This window comes from Topomyia yanbarensis, chromosome 3 (assembly GCF_030247195.1).
Source record: "Topomyia yanbarensis strain Yona2022 chromosome 3, ASM3024719v1, whole genome shotgun sequence".
NCBI classification, from domain to species: Eukaryota; Metazoa; Arthropoda; class Insecta; order Diptera; family Culicidae; genus Topomyia; species Topomyia yanbarensis.
The window spans coordinates 314,295,440-314,313,337 of record NC_080672.1 but is presented as its reverse complement, the minus strand read 5'-3'; the positions used below and the strand labels follow the sequence as shown (position 1 = coordinate 314,313,337).

The window sequence follows — 17,898 nt, the reverse complement described above, 5'->3', positions numbered from 1 at the left end:
GGGTGATGAGCCCATTTTCGCCATGTTTCTATTATCACCCTACCCATAGGAATAGAGCAGTCTGCCATCTTTGTTTAACGCATTGAGTCAAATGGTAGCGCAACAATAGGGGCACTCGATTCGATTTTCGTTGCGTTCATACACGAGAATTCCACTGTTTTCAGCGCAACGAAGTAAAGCTGTTGATGTCAATTTTTACCCATTCCATTGATTGTAGGCCGAGAAAATAGTAAATTAGTAAGGCACCCTGCTTACTAAGGTGAAAATAGGCACTTTTTTCACTTTACCCTACATCTGCAATGTGAATTAAAACAGACAGGAAAAATAATACACTCAGGTTTTTTTACGCGGTTGTTTTGTGCGGTAATATTTTACGCGGATTTTGAAATTCACGCGGTTTTCATTTACGCAGATTTGGGAATTTTTGCTGTTTTCATTTACGCGGCCTGTATCCCCCGCGTAAAAAAACCTGAGTGTATTCAAAAAATATAAATAAGGTCATTGACAACAGAAAATGCATGAAATAAATGGCAATGTCGTGAACAGTTCATGATTAACAGGAATATGCTGGGGTACGCGAGAGTTGAGAGGCATTGGGGTACGGAATGACTTTCTACGCGTCACATACTGAACCGAGCTTAAAAGTGCAAGAAAATATCTGTTTTTCTAGCCGCTTTGCGCGGATTTTATGAGGTTACAGCTAATAGGAGAAAGACTGGGAGTTTTCCTGTGACTGGGAGAAGCTTTCGATTGCTCTCTTACTTTTGAATCGTTGCGCTGGATAGTCAAGAGTCCAGTCTGAGTAAATTAGCTGTTTTTGTGGTTTTTGCGTTGGCCGTCGTTCTGTCCGTTTAATAAATTTGGTGTACCGTTCCAAATTCAGTGGTTTGTGTCGTGCGTTTCTCGGTTTGTGAAGTGTGAAGAAGTGGATCCTAGAAGCGGATTTTCGCCTAGTTCTGGATCGTGGCCGTAGCAAAGGCCGAAGAAACTGTGCAAAGACCGCTCGAGGACGTATTTGGCGGTCTGTGGGTAAGTCATATTTGTATTTCCTTTGTTTCTTGATTTTCGGTATTTCTGTGTATTTTTGTGGTAGTTTTGGCCTTTCCCACGATATTGCCAAATACCTAAATATAGCGCGAATCTGAATGTCCCCCCCCTGGGGTAAGAGTCCGGGAAAATTAATTAGAAAACCGCTAACACATCTGCTTTTCGCGGATGGCGCTAAAGTGTTAGTTGATAAAGTTCGCGCCATCTTCCCATTAAACAGGCAGAGCGATATGCCACACGTAGCAAGCTATCATTGATTTTAGCTTAGCGTCGATTGGTGGAACATTCCAGCAAGTTTTGCCATTGTCTTATAAAGAAAGGCTATGCAATCACTCTAAAAATATACTTTTATACCGAGATCCGGAGGAGCGAGTTTAATATACTATTCGATTCAGTTATTTAGTCGCACACTGCAGGAAAAATTATTGTCTCTAGGATTGGAAACGCATAAACGTACAAATTCCCACATAAATTTCAAACGCGATATGCTACGCAGGGGAAAATCAATCGACCCCAAACGTTGCAGTTATTTGTGTTGTATATGTAAATTTAGTTTTCTGGCAACACTCTTCTTCATTTATAAAAAAAGAAGTTCAGAAGCAAAAACGTATTTTTCCCCGTTTAATCCGTTCAGTATTTTTAATACGGTCGACATTCAAACAATAAAACATTTAAATGTAATCGTGGCTGCCTTCTCTATCCCGATATCCCAAAATACCTAACATATTGGTGTCAGAAGTGGGATGTAGAGGCATAAGTTTTCCGGTCGAAAGTGACGCGTTCGTTTCGGTTTCGGCGGATGGCTAACGAAGAGCTAATGGCATCTCTCGCGCAGATGTTAGCCAATGCCCTACGATCCTCCATTGAAACAGTAGCTGTGGGACATCCGGATGCCGTTAGGGCTGCTACAGCACATCAAGCCAAGCCACCATCGTTCTCAATCTCCGAATATCGTTCTTCGGAAAACACCTCCGTTTCGGATTATTTCAAACGATTCGAGTGGGCATTGCAATTGAGCAACATCCCGGCTTCGCAATACGCACATTATGCTCTAGTGCATATGGGTACGGAGCTAAATAATGCCATAAAGTTCCCCGTGATCCAGAAGACCTAACGTACGATGAACTTCGTACGACGTTAGTTGGCCACTTTGACCAAGCAAGAGATAAGTACGTAGAAAGCAAAGAAAGTTCCGCGAAATCGTGCAACAAAATGGCGAACCTGTATCCAGTTTTGCTCTACGACTCCGGCAGGGTGCCGCACACTGTGAGTACGGAGATTTTCTCGACAGGATGCTGATTGAGCAGCTTTTGCACGGGCTCGAATCGCGTGACATGTGTGACGAAACTATTGCCAAGAAACCGGCAACGTTCAAAGTAGCATTTGAGGTTGCACACACTTTGGAAGCCACCCGCAATACAGCCAAAGAAGTTCGAACGGCAAGACCATCGTTGTTAGGTGAGGCGACTAATAAGTTAGGTTATGAAAGGCCGAAGACGCGCAAAACAAACCTTCCCTCACACACACAGAACAATCAAAAACAACAATGGAGTGACCAACAGTCATCCGAGCAGAGGGTTTGCGGTGGATGTGGTGGCAATCATAATAGAAGTCAGTGCAAATTTCGTGATGCAAAATGCTTCAATAGTGAGCGAAAAGGTCACATTTCCAAAGTGTGCAGATCCAGCACACAGAATCCGCAGGATCGATCCACCGCCCAGATCCATTCGGAAGCGATACTAGCTTCTCTAGTCGACGTGATCCAGCCTTTGAGTAAAATTCACTCCATCAACACATGTGGGAAGCAAGTCATCCATGTCACCATTGACGGACACAGCATGGACATGGAAGTAGACACCGGTGCTCCTTGTGGTATAATCAGTGAAAAAAAACTCCGTGTTATCAAACCGATTTTCACACTGGTAAAATCTGACCGTCAATTTTCCAGTTACACCGGGCATCGTATTCGGTGTTTAGGTCGTCTTCCAGTGAATGTTTCTATTGGTTCCACCACACGTAAGCTCAACTTGTACGTTGTTGCCGAAGATTACGATACACTTTTCGGTAGGGAGTGGATCTCTCAATTTGCGATCGAAGTGAATTTGAACGAGCTTTTCACCCAAAGCAATACGGTACACTCGCTGGCGTCTACATCTTCCAAGATCTCAATGGATCAGCAACAGGCTTTGTCACAGTTGTTGGCCAACTATGATGACGTTTTCGGTGACACGGCAGGAATGCTTAAGGGACCCCCAGCATCGGTGCATCTCAAACCAGGTACAACCCCGGTGTTTGCAAAAGCTCGTGACGTACCATTAGCATTGAAGAGTAAGTACACGCAGGAAATTGACAAGAAACTTGCGGCAGGTTTCTACGAGCGAGTCGACTACTCGGAATGGGCGTCAACCGCCCACATTGTAGTGAAGAAGAATGGAAATCTACGTATCACCGGTAATTACAAGCCTACTGTAAACCCCCGGATGATTATTGACGAACACCCGATCCCCAAGATCGAATCCATCTTCAATCAAATGAAAGGAGCCAGTCTGTTCTGTCACCTGGATGTGACAGATGCTTACTCACACCTCCAAATAGATGCAGAATTTCGACATGTTCTCACGCTCAATACACCAACACACGGGTTGATTCGACCGACAAGAGCAGTATATGGAGCCGCAAACATCCCTGCGATTTGGCAACGTCGCATGGAAACAGTGCTAAAAGGTTTACCTAATGTGGTTAACTTCTTCGACGATATTATAGTCTTTGCAGACAGTTTCGAAAATCTACTAATTGTCCTTTCAGCAGTTTTCGATAGGTTAAAGAATCACGGTTTACGATTGAACCGTTCGAAATGTGTTTTCGCCACCCCGGTTCTCGAATGCCTGGGTCACAAGATCGATGCAGACGGTTTACACAAATCCGACCAACACATAGAAGCCATACGAGACGCACCTCGCCCATCGAATCCAGAAGAACTTAGATTATTTTTGGGGAAAGCTACATACTACAATGCTTTTATTCCCTCTCTCTCAATGCGGTCTCGTTGCCTGCGTGACATGTTGCAGGAGGAATCTTTCGAGTGGAATGCCGAGAGAGCGTATGCAAGGAAGAAATCAAATTAGCTCTCATTTTGCCGCAGGTACTGATGCCGTATGATCCGAACCTTCCTTTGATATTAGCCACGGACGCGAGTAAATTTGGGTTGGGATCTGTTCTCTCGCATCGTCTAGAAAACGGTCGAGAGCGCCTAATAGCGTACGCCAGCTGCTCTATGTCTGCTACCGAACAACGTTATCCGCAGATTGACAAAGAAGCTCTCGCCATCGTATGGGCAGTCAAGAAATTTTTCAACTACCTTTATGCTCGCCGATTTACTTTGATCACCGATCACAAACCGTTGACTCAAATATTGCATCCAACCAAATCGCTACCAATTCTCTGTATCAGCAGAATCGCTAATTATGCCGATTATTTGTCGCACTTCAACTTTGATGTTGTGTACAAATCGACGAAGGAAAACGTTAATGCAGATTACTGCTCTCGAATTGTTCGCACTCCACGGAACATCGATGTAAACAAACTTTCCGTTCGCGAGGGAAGAGAGAGTGAAGGTGACGGGTTTGAAGTGTTTGTTTTACATCAAATCGCACAACTACCTGTCCGTGCTGAACATATCGGACGTGAGACGCGCAAAGATCCTATTCTTGGTAAAATCGTACAACTGTTGGAAGCTGGAGCCGATTTGACACGATTCGACTATAAAGCACCAGAAGTCAAATATACTCTTTCTGCTACATGCTTACTGTTTGAGCACCGTGTAGTGATACCACCCGTTCTTCGTCAGTCCGTGCTAAATGATCTTCATGTGTCACACCTCGGAATTGTGAAAATGAAAGGAATAGCTCGTTCGTTTGTTTACTGGCCGGGAATCGACACAGACATTGAGAAGACAGCGAAATCTTGTGCAGAGTGTGCTCGTCAGGCACATGCTCCCTCCAAGTTTAGTGAACACCACTGGCAGTACCCCAAAGGCCCGTGGGAAAGGATACACATAGACTATGCTGGTCCAGTGGCAGGTTCAATGTTGCTGATTATAGTTGACGCGTACAGTAAGTGGTTAGAGGTGAAAGTCACAAATTCAATGACAACAGCAGCAACGATTGGCATTATTGATGAGTTATTTTCTCGTTATGGAGCACCTGTTACCATTGTGTCAGAACGAATGGCCAAGCAGAACGTTACGTGCAGACAACAAAAGACGCTCTGAAGGCAATGGGAACTACTGCATCGACGTTGCAGTCCAACTTGAACAACTTTCTGCAGAGATATCGCATAGCTCCTCATGCTACCACTGGAGAATCGCCATCCAAGCTGTTTATGGGACGGAACATTAGGACACACCTAGATCTGCTAAAGCCCGAAGACGTTCGCCAGAAAGTATCGATGAAGCAAGAAATCAACTTTAAGCCATCTTTCCGTGAATTCAGTTCGGGTCAGAACGTGTATTTCCTCTCCGGTAACCTTCGTATGGAAAAATGGATTCCTGGTGTGATCGCTGTTCGACTGGGAGATTTGCACTATGAAATCGAATATTCTGGTAAACGATTCAAGCGCCACATCGACCAAATTCGTTCGAGATTCGGCCCTCAAGATCATCAGGCGATTGAAGCATCGGACGTAGAAGAATCAAGCCAACAAGCTGCATCAAGGCACGTTCATTTTTACGGCAACGACAGCACGCTTCATAATGCACCTTCAACTCCAATCAACTTTAGAAGTGTTCCTACTGACCAAGGATCACCAGAGTTCTACACTCCATCTGCAAGCCCAGTGGACAGCCCCGTTCCTCGAGATCCTCCTTCGATCATCGTTCGCCGTTCGACACGAATCCGTCATCCTCCTCGCAAGTATTCACCGTAGATGGTTCATTTTGAAAGGAGGGAGGAAATGTTGTATATGTAAATTTAGTTTTCCGGAAACACTCTTCTTCAGTTATAAAAAAAGAAGTTCAGAAGCAAAAACGTATTTTTCCCCGTGATTTTTAATCCGTTCAGTATTTTTAATACGGTCGACATTCAAACAATAAAACATTTAAATGTAATCGTGGCTGCCTTCTCTATCCCGATATCCCAAAATACCTAACAATTTGGGATCCCAAATAGAACTAAAAAAACTTTGTGCTGAATAAACGATCATTTCTTGACCAACATGAAAAAAGGCGGAAATCTAAATGAGAGTCTCTCTTTGTTTACTCACTCTTCCGTCAATTACTCGGCCGCTTCTACGTTTGCTCCTTAACTCTTAGCATAATATTCCAGACGACATCAGAGTCTTTCAACATTTATTGAAACAATGTTGGACAGTTTTATGTTGATGCCATAATAATCGAAAGAGAAAGTAAACACAGTGAGGCTCTCATTTGGACTTTTCACATGTTATTCTAGATTTTGCCCCACCCTCGTGTGTATGTGTGTGTCATTTAAATTCACACAATTTTCTCAGAGATGGCTGAACTAATTTTTACAAACATAGTTGCAAATGAAAGGTATAACGCTCCCATGAGACGCCATTGATTTTTTTGTTGATCGGACTTCCAGTTCCGGAGTTACGGGTTGATGAGTGCGGTCATACATCTAGTTCCCATATAAACTGGTAGCATCATGATGTCCGAATGATGTAATACATATGAAAATGGGTGCAAAAATACTTGGATTTGCATGTCTAGATCATTAACGACCAATCAAAGTAGCTTTGATCACTCGCCAAATTTCTAAGCTAATGTAATGAATTCTTGAACGATTTGCACAAACTTAATTTCAAACGAAAGGAACCCATTATCTGATTAAATGCTATTGAATTTTATTCTGTTCTGACTTTTGGTTCCGAAATTACAGGTTGGTTAATAAGGTCACACTGGAATTTCCCATATAAACGTATTACATATAATCGTATTACATCAGAGACTAAAAATCTATTGAAACGGTCACCAAATCACATCGATTCGCGGGTCTAGATCACTGATTACCAATCAAACATTCTTTGAATATATTGTTCACTATCGACAATTCTGGAAGCCCCGGTTTCCAGGCATGTTATAATTAAAGTCACATCGATTCTTCGGTGATGATTGAACCGATTTACTCAAATCGAGTCTCAAATGGGAGGTATAATATGCAGTTGGGTTTTGCATCATCTCATCCTTTCGTCACACCTCCTCTTGGACCACCCTCACCACGCCTTTTATTTCCACCCCGTATTCCGAAATTAGATAAAGGATCTCTGACATGTCCCGACACTCACTGTACTAGCTCCCACCCCTCCACTTCCAAATACATTCCCCCAGCATTTCAAAATATGATCACATGAACATAAAATTGAACTCATGCTGATTAAGGGGTTACATACCTTTTTGTGTGAAAAATGTCAAGAAAGTTTGAATTTACGTTTGAAAGAAACCAGCGCTGGCTTAATAAATTTCCCTGACATTGTGGAACGTAGTTGAATAGCACTAAATATTTATGACCCTCTTAAAAACATCTTGATAAGCTTTCTCCCCGAAGTAAAAACATTTTTGATGCAGTTCACTGCGAAATGGGCACTCCTTTCAGCGATTGTATCCTTCGATGGTTAAATCATCGAACGAGGTCACGGATTTAATCACTGTTCCACAGTGGAATTGCAGAAGCATTATCCCGAAAATCGATTCCTTTAAAATATTTCTATATAACTTGAAATGCGATGCATTTTCACTATGCGAGACATGGCTTACTTCAGAAATAGACCTACATTTCCACGATTTTAATATTATTCGCTTGGATCGAGAAGAGTACTTGTTTGAATCGAATCGACCTCCCCTCGACACCAGGCATTGAAGTTGTCGCATGCCAAACCAGAATTAAAGGCAACGACCTTTGCATTGCTTCCACCTACATCCCCCCCTAGAGCATCAGTTAGTCACCGACGCACAGTGTCGCCTAGCCGGACAAAACCTCAAAATTTTATTTTAGATTTTTCGTGATTTAACATTTTTCTCTGCTTCTTAACAGGTTGAATAGAGTCTTCTAAAAATATTAAGTCCCGAAGACGAGAGTTCAATTTTTTACAGAACTTCGAAGGTGAAATAGATGATGAATTCTGAGGAAAACTCTTTTCAAACCTAAGTTATTCAAATGAATATATCTTTTTAGTTGAGATTCCGATTGGGGTCAAACTGATTTCATTTGAAAGGTTATTCGCTGGATTTATAGCTGCCATTCGATTTAGTCGATACAAGCCTTTCTTCTTGCTCAGACATGAAAAACAAATAATAAATCGAGCAATAGTTTAAAGTTATAATGTTCAAAGTGGCTGTACTTTTTTTTGAAACGGTTCGGAAAGATCGCTTGTTGTTCATTATATTTGAAAATTAGTGTACTTTTCGAAAATGAATATCTTGTTTTGCCCCTTTCTGCCCCGAGGTATGAAAAAAGGTGATTTTTCATGATACGTCTGAAGGAGACGCATGGTAGCCTTTGACTACCCAGGGTTCGCAATATAATTTATAGATGTGTCTTATGATTATCAACAATTGAAAAAATGTGTATTCTGCTAAAAAATTCACCGAACCTAATTTTTTGAAAACGAATTTTCGGAAATAGTGCACTTTAAATTCGTAAATGTTGAATTTTCGAACCACCCTGAGTGCCAAAATTTTGAGGATTTAAAAAACAAAAAATAAACATCAAATATGAATTCAGCGTTACAAAATTACCCTAATGTGAAGTTTTCATCAAATTCGGGCCACTCTTGAGGTTTTGTCCGACTTTTGTATGGAAGGTGCGACGGCTTTGCGATATTGTGGAATTCCTCCCCGCACCGAGGCCAGTTTTAGGTGATTTCAACTCTCACGGTACGGCATGGGTTCCCTTCATGGCGATAATCGATCTACCTCACTCCATAGCCTTTGCGACAACTTCAATATGACCATTTTGAACACTGCACCATGGGCCACAAATCGATTTTTTTGGTCGAAAATCCAGAACTTATAAACCGTTAGTACTAGACTTTCAGTGTCTTTAGAACAAATTGTCTACAATAAGTGCTCTTCATTTTAGGGAAAACAAAATTAGGGTGGCCCTCTCGATTTTTGAAATAAAAAAAATATCTCCTGAATGAAAAAAGATAGGAGAATATGATCTTCCGAAGAAATGTAGAGAAAGCAATTTTGAGTAACTTTGCTGAAAACGTCGAAACTCTATCTTCAACGGTTTTTATTTTACAGCGATTTCCCTTGTTCCGTTTAGGGTGGCTCTTAAAAATACAGTTTTTTTAATATAACTTCTTTGAAGTTGATTTCTCGTGAATGTCGACTTCTGACAAAAGTTAGATCTTACAAATGCGCACATTTCTTCTTCAGAGACCAACTCATTAACTTTTATATAAACAGAGTTATTGACGATTTTATGCTCAAAATTCGACATTTTCTAAGCTAAATAACTCCGAAGGTGGCAAAAAGTGGCAATCAATGTTATGACCATCTGATAGTACTTTAAAAACACTACAAAATAAGGGATACATGGTTTGTCTCCTAGCTACTGTTCATGTGAAATGTTTGCTTATAAACTCCCTCTGTTCCATGGGCCAAAAATCGATATTTTGTTGAAAATCCAGTTCTTATATCCCGTAAGTGCTAGACATTCAGTGTCTTCAGAAGAATTTTTTCACCATAAGTGAGCTTCATTTCGGTGTAAAAAACTGGGTGGTCTCCTTGATTTTTGGAATGAAAATAATTTCTCCTGAACAATAACAATAGAAGTATAAAGCCCTACTGAAAACTAAAAAATAATCATGTTTGAGTAACTTTGTTACTGAATTCCTTAACTATCGTCAGAGGCTTTTATTTTACGGCATTTTCCATTATTTGGTTTGGCCTGACCTTTAAAAAAATAGTTTTTCAATAAAATACTTTTGAAGTAAATTTTCCAAAAAAAAATTTCTGATAAATGCCTATTTTTTCTTTGGAGACCAACTTATTAGTTTAAAAAACTAATATATTGATTTTTTTCAGTGGTAAATTTTTTTCTCTGCGTTTCAACAATTTCTACACTGATGCGTAGAAAACTGCCCATTTTGAATAAAAGTGGAATAACCCACTTAATGGGTAAAGAGCTTGTACGTCAACCTGGTTACGTTTTACCTATTATTTCTCGTGGAAAACTTACAACGAAATGCGTAAAAAATACCCATTAATGAAAATCGTCCCAGAATGAAAAATACTGAAAATAGTTTTTTTTCTGAATTTAAAAAAATTGTACAACACCAGTTTTACATTATTTCCCTCGGTTAAAAGTATAAGAATCCTGATAGAATCTCTATCCTAAAGCCTAAAATCAACATAAAAACTGTCACTTGACAGAATCCCTGAATCTTCCAGGGCAGTCTAAATTGTTGAATTATCGCATATTTGCACCATCCTAAATAGTCTAAACTGTCGTTTTTAATAAGTAGGTTATCTCGCTTGAAGTAATTCATTATAAGCATCAATATATACATTGGCATAACTTAGATTAGAAGTACTCATTGTTAGAAGCAAAAAAGTACCCATAGTTGACAGGTCGAATAACATCCGAAAATAAGCAATTTATATTGATATCATTGATAAAGTTTTTTTGCCGCGTTTGGAAAATAACTTCGAAGGGGGAGACTGCCAATCTATCCGTTGGATAATAATAAAAAATATTATTAATGAGAGCTGAACAGCTTGTCTCCCAACGTACATTCACGTGGATTTTTTTTGTTAATTTCCAAAGGCAAAAAATGGTGTTTTGGGAAACTATTAGGCTAAATTACAGTGAGCTGAAGTAGAGGAGGTAATATAATTAATAAAAGACAAATAAATCATTAATGCTAAACAAAGGGTGCTCCTTTACGGTAAACCTGAGCTTTCAATATATTGTAATATATTCATAATAATTTCTTTTTTGCCATGCGAATAAAACGTATGCCATGCAAATACTCCAAACATTCATATCATAAACCGTAGTCCGAAAACCACATGTTTTATGTACATTTTCACTCCACGAAACAACTTTAGAATAACATCTTCCGAGTGTACCGATTTGCATCAGAGATCCGGATATGTGTATATAAGAACGGCGACTATGTATGATAAATATATATTTTAAGTACGAATTTAGATGAATACCGCATACATTCTCTATAACAGAGGGAGTTTATAAGCAAACATTTCACATGAACAGTAGCTAGGAGACAAACCATGAACCCCTTATTTTGTAGTGTTTTTAAAGTACTATCAGATGGTCATAACATTGATTGCCACTTTTTGCCACCTTCGGAGTTATTAAGCTTAGAAAATGTCGAATTTTGAGCATAAAATCATCAATAACTCTGTTTATATAAAAGTTAATGAGTTGGTCTCTGAAGAAGAAATGTGCGCATTTGTAAGATCTAACTTTTGTTAGAAGTCGACATTCACGAGAAATCAACTTCAAAGAAGTTATATTAAAAAAACTGAATTTTTAAGAGCCACCCTAAACGGAACAAGGGAAATCGCTGTAAAATAAAAACCGCTAAAGATAGAGTTTCGATGTTTTCAGCAAAGTTACTCAAAATTGTTTTCTCTACATTTCTTCGGAAGATCATATTCTCCTATCTTTTTTCATTCAGGAGATAATTTTTTTATTTCAAAAATCGAGAGGGCCACCCTAATTTTGTTTCCTCTAAAATGAAGATTACTTATTGTAGAGAATTTGTTCCAAAGACACTGAAAGTCTAGTACTAACGGTTTATAAGTTCTGGATTTTCGACCAAAAAAATCGATTTGTGGCCCATGGTGCACTGGTGAAATGACACGGATTCCGGCCTCTCCAGCGCGTCCGAGCGCCTTAGACCTGCCAATCGTAATTAATATTGCCAACGGTTCAGGGCCGTTTAGTATGCCCTCACACGAAATATTGATTGGAAGAGCTACGCGGCCGCGATATCCGACAAAATCGGCAGTACGGGTTCCTGGATGGCTTGACTCTCGATACCGCGATTCAAGCTCAGACGCGAACTCTCGAAGGCGTCCTCCCAACCCATGGTGGGACAAAGAGTGCTCTGGCGTGTACGCGGAGAAGACCGCCGCGTATAAGACCTTCCGGGACGACGGGCTTCCAGCTAGCTACCGACAGTACGCGATGGCGGAAAAGCGCATGAAGCGTTTGATGAAAACCAAGAAACGTAGCTACTGGCGCTGGTTCGTCGACGGGTTAACGAGAGAAATATCGATGAGCACTCTTTGGGGTACGGTCCGGTGCTTACGAAACCGAAACAGTGCTAAAGAGAGTGTGGAAGATTAAAACCGTTAGATATTCGATTTTGCCAAGAAGATTTGACCGGATTCCGCCTCGGCACAGAAGATCTACCGCGCCGCGCCCCCTCACGATAACGCGAATGAAACACTGTTTTCGATGTTGGGGCTCTCGCTTGCTTTGTTGTCAGGTAACAATAAAGCCCCATGGCCATACAGAATCAAACTTAACTTGTTAAACAATCTGCCAAACTCTGCCAAGAGAAGCTTATTGAATTTCTTTAATAGGTTTTTTGAGGGTAATATTGACCCTAATGACTGGAGGCAAATTAAGATCATCGCCATCCAAAAAACAGGAAAACCAGCCTTCGAGCACAACTCGTATCGACCGATTGCAATGCTGTCCTGTATTCGGAAGTTTTTCTAGAAAATGATCTTGTTTCGCCTCGACAATTGGGTCGAAACAAATGGCTGACTGTCAGGTACACAATTTGGCTTCCGCAAAGGCAAAGAGACGAACGATTGCTTTGCATTGCTTTCTACAGAAATTCAAATGGCCTATGGTAACAAAGAGCAGATGGCATCAGTCTCCTTCGATATTGACTCAGTTTCTACCAACATTCTATCAGAAAGCTGCACCAGCATGGTCTTTCACCGATTTTAAATAACTTTTTGCTAAACCTGTTGTTTGAAAAGCACATGCACTTTTCGCATGGCATTTTATCGACATCACGATATAGATACATGGGTTTTCCCCAGGGCTCACGTCTAAGTCACCTACTCTACAGTTTTTACGTGAATCACATTAAATCCAGCTTCTATTAATGGCTGTAACGATCATTCAGGTCTTCAGATTTAAATATCTCGGGGTCTGGTTCGACTCTAAAGATACCTGGGGATGTCACATTAGGTATCTGAAACAGAAATGCCAACAAAGGATCAATTTTCTCCGGACAATCACTGGAACATGGAGGCTCTTCGTGCGATGAAGCCCAAAAATAAATTCCCATATTTTCTGGGGAAGTCTTTGCGTATGTTATCTAAACAATCTTACCAGATTATTTTTGTTTGGGTCCCCTCTCATTGCTCTATCCCGGGTAAGGAAAAGGCCGACTGTTTAGCAAAGACCACGATTTTTTTAGTATATGTTGCCAGAGAACACGCAACAGTTGCAAACCTCGTGGAGCAATGGGTAACTTGGACGATGGCTACATTCGATTATCCCGAAGCTATCAACGAAGCCTTGGTTTAGGCGGATGGATGTGGGTCGGGATTTCATTCGTTAAATGTCCCGCCTTATGTCCAACCACTACACGTTGGATGCGCATTTGCGGTGCATTGGGCTTGCGGATAGTGCGCTTGTGACGAGGGCATCACGACATCACGACACCGAGCACGTTGTCTGGGTATGCGCCGGGTGTTGTGACGCCAGGTCTCAGTTAAAGGATTCCCTTCGGGCCCGAGGTAGTTCACTTAATGTTCCAGTTCGTGATATGCTGGCAAATCGCGATCTCTCCCATATGTCCCTTATTTATATTTTCATGAAAACTATAAATATCCCTCTCTTTTATTTCTCGTTTTTAGAAGTTCTCTATCCTGCCTTGTAGAGCCGATCAGCACCAAAGTGCCACTATGTGACCGCAGTCGCGCTTACCACGAAATTCGAAGCGAGAGCGACCCGATTCTTCGCTGGTCCGATGGATCGCTCCCATCAACCCGGGTCTCGACGTCTGGCTAGCCTGGGGCTATAAGTTATGTCACTGATCTCCCGTTTGCCTGAAAGTGGAAAGTTTGGCGTCCCCATGTCCGCCTACTCTCTTCTGTCCCTGCAACACCGATGTTGGAATTAAACCAAATTTTCAATATGTGTTGCTAGTTTTAAGAGAGCTGTATTTTTCTTATAAAAAACTATTCTTTCCACCTTGTATATCGAATTGTATTCCTAGTTTTAAGATAAATCTCCCATAAAATTTTGTTCCCCTTGTCATATATCAAACATAATTCTTAGTTTTGAGATAGCTGCAAAATTTTTCGTAAAAAAAACTTATGTTCCCTCTTTTGTATATTAAACTGTTTCCTAGTTTTAAGATAGTTGTAAAAAAAATTATGCAAGCTATTGTATCCCACATTTGTATATAGCATTTTTTTTAGTTTCAAGATAGATGTAATTTTTTTTTTCTTTCATAAAAAAAATATTTCAACATTGTAGCCTCCAAGTTTTATGATATCCAAAATGTAAAAACAAAATAATTTCGCACCGCCAAGCTAACGCATTTGTGCCTATCAAACAAACTAACTGAATAAAAAAAATTCTGACTACACCACTGGTACAACACTGCTGGTACAAAGATGATATCAAACTATTGAAGAGTTACAGCTCCAAGGCAATTTCTAATTGCTTTATACCTCCTTCATTACCTTGTACATAGAATTCCTTTGAAATCCATGGACAACAGAATGTATTATTAATTATTATTTGTAGAATTCTTCCACTGTTACCTGCACACAAAGGAAGAAATCACTTGGAGCGTATTTTGAAGCGTGCAATTCTTTACCAGAAATCGATTAACCCGTGCACATCTACTCATCGACTCCGGCTTCATTCATTCCATAGTCGATGGCAGACAGCACGGATAATGGCAATTTATTCACGGCTCATGATGACCAAGCAAACCAGCCTGTTGCATGATGCAAATTAAGCATAATCACCGGCTGGATTATGCATCGCACCCTTCGCCGGACAGATAGCTATAAAACCGATGAACGATGGACCTGTAGGGGAGGTGCCAGGCCAAAGTCTATGGAATCACGATAACGATCCTTTTAGAAAATTTACTCTCTCTCTCTCTCTCTCGCCAGCATCTTCAAGAGCCAGCGCGCATGAGCTGAGCAACGATGATGAGTGGATGAAAGGTGATAATGAAATGCATAATTTTTCAACCCTTCGGTGCTGCTCGTTCGATTACGTGAGACACGAAAGTTCAAGGTCTTGCTGAGTGATTGCTGACGTCAGTCGTATGAACGATGTGAAAATTGCTCGCTGGTGTAATCTGCCGCGATTTCCGATTAATTCTCCATCACAAGAACCCAGCAGTACCTAACAAAGACCTAGAATTGAGTCTATTTCCAGTAATAGAACAACCATCAATTATGGGCGAACTAGAGCACGGAAATGCGGATGGGTCTGTTCATCGCATCATCGATTCAACATTGAAAAACACGCCGACAGAGATGCACTTCAAAAAAATAAAGGTTTGATTTGAATAGACCTGCGAGAAATGCAACGCACTCGTCATGTTCATAGTTCGACGCCGCTCATGCGAAACCGTCATACAGTGAAGGCCTTCCAGCCATTTCATCGAATCGTGGATCCCCATGTGTTTATGATCGCAATCTGAACGCGGCGGAACTCGTCCGGTGCCAGGTACTCTTCACCAACTGACACTACCTGGGAGTGGCCCTTTGAATACCAATTTGCCAACAACAACAGCCGACGATCGATTGATCGAACCGGACCGGACCGGAGCCGGGGTGGATGGCAGTCGAATGCATCGAAATGCATGGCTCGGTATGCAGGCACACAGTAGGTATATGAAGCTCAAAGGAAACCGGCGATCAGCATCAGCTGCTGCCAAGTTGCCCGAATGAAATTAACCGATGATTAGTGTCAAGGCGGCCGGCACCGAAGAGGAAAAATTTGCGTACGCTCTGAGCTGCGGCGGTGGTGGTAAAGAGAAAAACCGCACCAATTATGGCACTCCAAGGGGCAATGCTGAACGATCATGCCAACACTGACTGGTGAGTTTTTCTCCATCTCTCTCTCTCTTCGCCGATGCTGGGAGCACGGTCCTTTAATTGACAAGAGTTGGATCTAAGTGGATGACAAAATTTTGCGTGGCTGAAACTGCAACTGCCAAATAATGGAGGGACGATTCATTTTTGGAAGGCATCAGATTCACTTTCGTGGGCAATTTTCACCATAGGGAAAGGAGGTCAAGTTGATGCTTTGTGGGACAGTAATTAGCAAGAAGCATTTTTGCGGGCTACCGGAGGGAAACATAAATTTCGACTGCAAATTGGTACGTTATTAGTACAGTCTGTTTGCATACTGACTAGCGAAGTGTCAAAAATTGCAACCAAACGAACGCTCAAAAGTTGCAGCAAAATGAGCATGACGGTTTTGTGAGGGGGAAATATAAAGGGGAAGGCTGTGCAGAGCTGCCATTTATACAGATTTATCTGTATTATACAGATTTTTAAGCACGGATACATATTTAATACAGATTTTCATTACACAATACAGATTAACACAGATTTTTTGAAATTTCAATTCACAACGTTTTTGGCGGACCATTCCTGCCGCCGTTTTTATTACCTATGGCCATTTTTTAAATAAATTTTTGTCTACAAAAACATTAAAAGCTTTTGACCCCGGAAATATACAGATTACTTTAAAGTACTCAATTTAAATTCCTGTATAGTCCGTCAGTATAAAACATCTTAGAACAGTCGACTTCTCGGAATTTATTATAAAAAATGTTTGGAACCACTTGTGGGCGTATGTGGTCCGGAATTCCACTAATATCGTCTTTCATGGATGTGTCGAAGAAAACAGTAGATTCAGAAGTATTTATTAAATGCACACGGTTGGGATTGTAAGAAGAAGGGTTAATATTCTGCGCCATGTAGTCAAAGTACAGGGACATGAAACGGGTCTGAGAATTGAGCTCAACAAGCCTTTCGAAATTTTCAATCACCACCGGGTTCAAGATATCGCATCGAATGAGCAATCGATATGAGAGTTCCCAAAATCGATTTTTCAGCGGGAGAACGCCCGACAGGACTTCGAGACCCATCGTATGGGTCGACTGCATGCACCCTAAAGCGATACGCAAACAACGATACTGAATTATTTCGAGTTTGATGAAATGTATGTTCGCGGCGGAGCGAAAGCAGAAGCATTCGTATTCCATGACCGATAGTATCGTTGTTTGATACAACCTAAGTAGGTCTCCTGGGTGGGCACCCCACCACGTTCCGGTTATTGTACGAAGAAAGTTGATCCTTTGTTGGCATTTCTGTTTCAGATACCTAATGTGGCATCCCCAAGTACCTTTCGAGTCGAACCAGACCCCTAGATATTTTACTGTGAAGACCTGAGCGATAGTTTGACCCATTAATTGAAGCTGTAGTTGTGCTGGTTCACGCTTCCTAGAAAACACAACTAGCTCAGTTTTCTCCGTGGAGAATTCGATACCCAGCTTAATAGCCCAAGCAGACAAATTGTCCAAGGTATTCTGTAATGGTCCTTGTAGATCGACAGCTTTGGGTCCCGTTACAGAAACCACGCCATCGTCTGCAAGTTGCCTTAACGTGCAGGAATTGTCAAGGCATTCATCAATGTCGTTGACATAGAAATTGTATAAAAGGGGGCTTAGCTAAATTGTGATGTCGATAAGTCACCATGCGAAAAATGCGAGCTTGCTTTTCCGACAACAGGTTTAGTAAAAAGTTGTTTAAAGTCGCTGAAAGACCATGCTGGTGCAGCTTATCTGAAA

At 41.1% G+C, this 17,898-nt stretch overlaps 2 protein-coding genes across 2 annotated transcripts; both read left to right on the top strand.

The window, feature by feature from the left end:
* The first annotated feature begins 2,339 nt into the window (after window positions 1-2,339).
* On the top strand, window positions 2,340-5,317 carry LOC131688058 (uncharacterized protein K02A2.6-like). Its single transcript, XM_058972205.1, has 2 exons — window positions 2,340-3,498; window positions 4,116-5,317. Exons 1-2 carry the CDS (start codon window positions 2,340-2,342, stop codon window positions 5,315-5,317), a joined length of 2,361 nt encoding a protein of 786 aa, XP_058828188.1.
* Window positions 5,318-5,322: 5 nt separating this feature from the next.
* LOC131688057 (uncharacterized) lies at window positions 5,323-5,970 on the top strand. Its single transcript, XM_058972204.1, has one exon. The coding sequence runs from the start codon at window positions 5,323-5,325 to the stop codon at window positions 5,968-5,970; it is 648 nt and encodes a 215-aa protein (XP_058828187.1).
* Window positions 5,971-17,898: the final 11,928 nt, after the last annotated feature.

Coding starts and splice junctions, on each gene's coding strand:
- LOC131688058 (XM_058972205.1), top strand. CDS start 2,340: ATGCTGATTGAGCAGCTTTTGCACGGGCTCGAATCGCGTGACATGTGT. Junction 3,499..4,115: donor TGGAAATCTACGTATCACCG/GTAATTACAAGC, acceptor GACATGTTGCAG/GAGGAATCTTTCGAGTGGAA.
- LOC131688057 (XM_058972204.1), top strand. CDS start 5,323: ATGGGAACTACTGCATCGACGTTGCAGTCCAACTTGAACAACTTTCTG.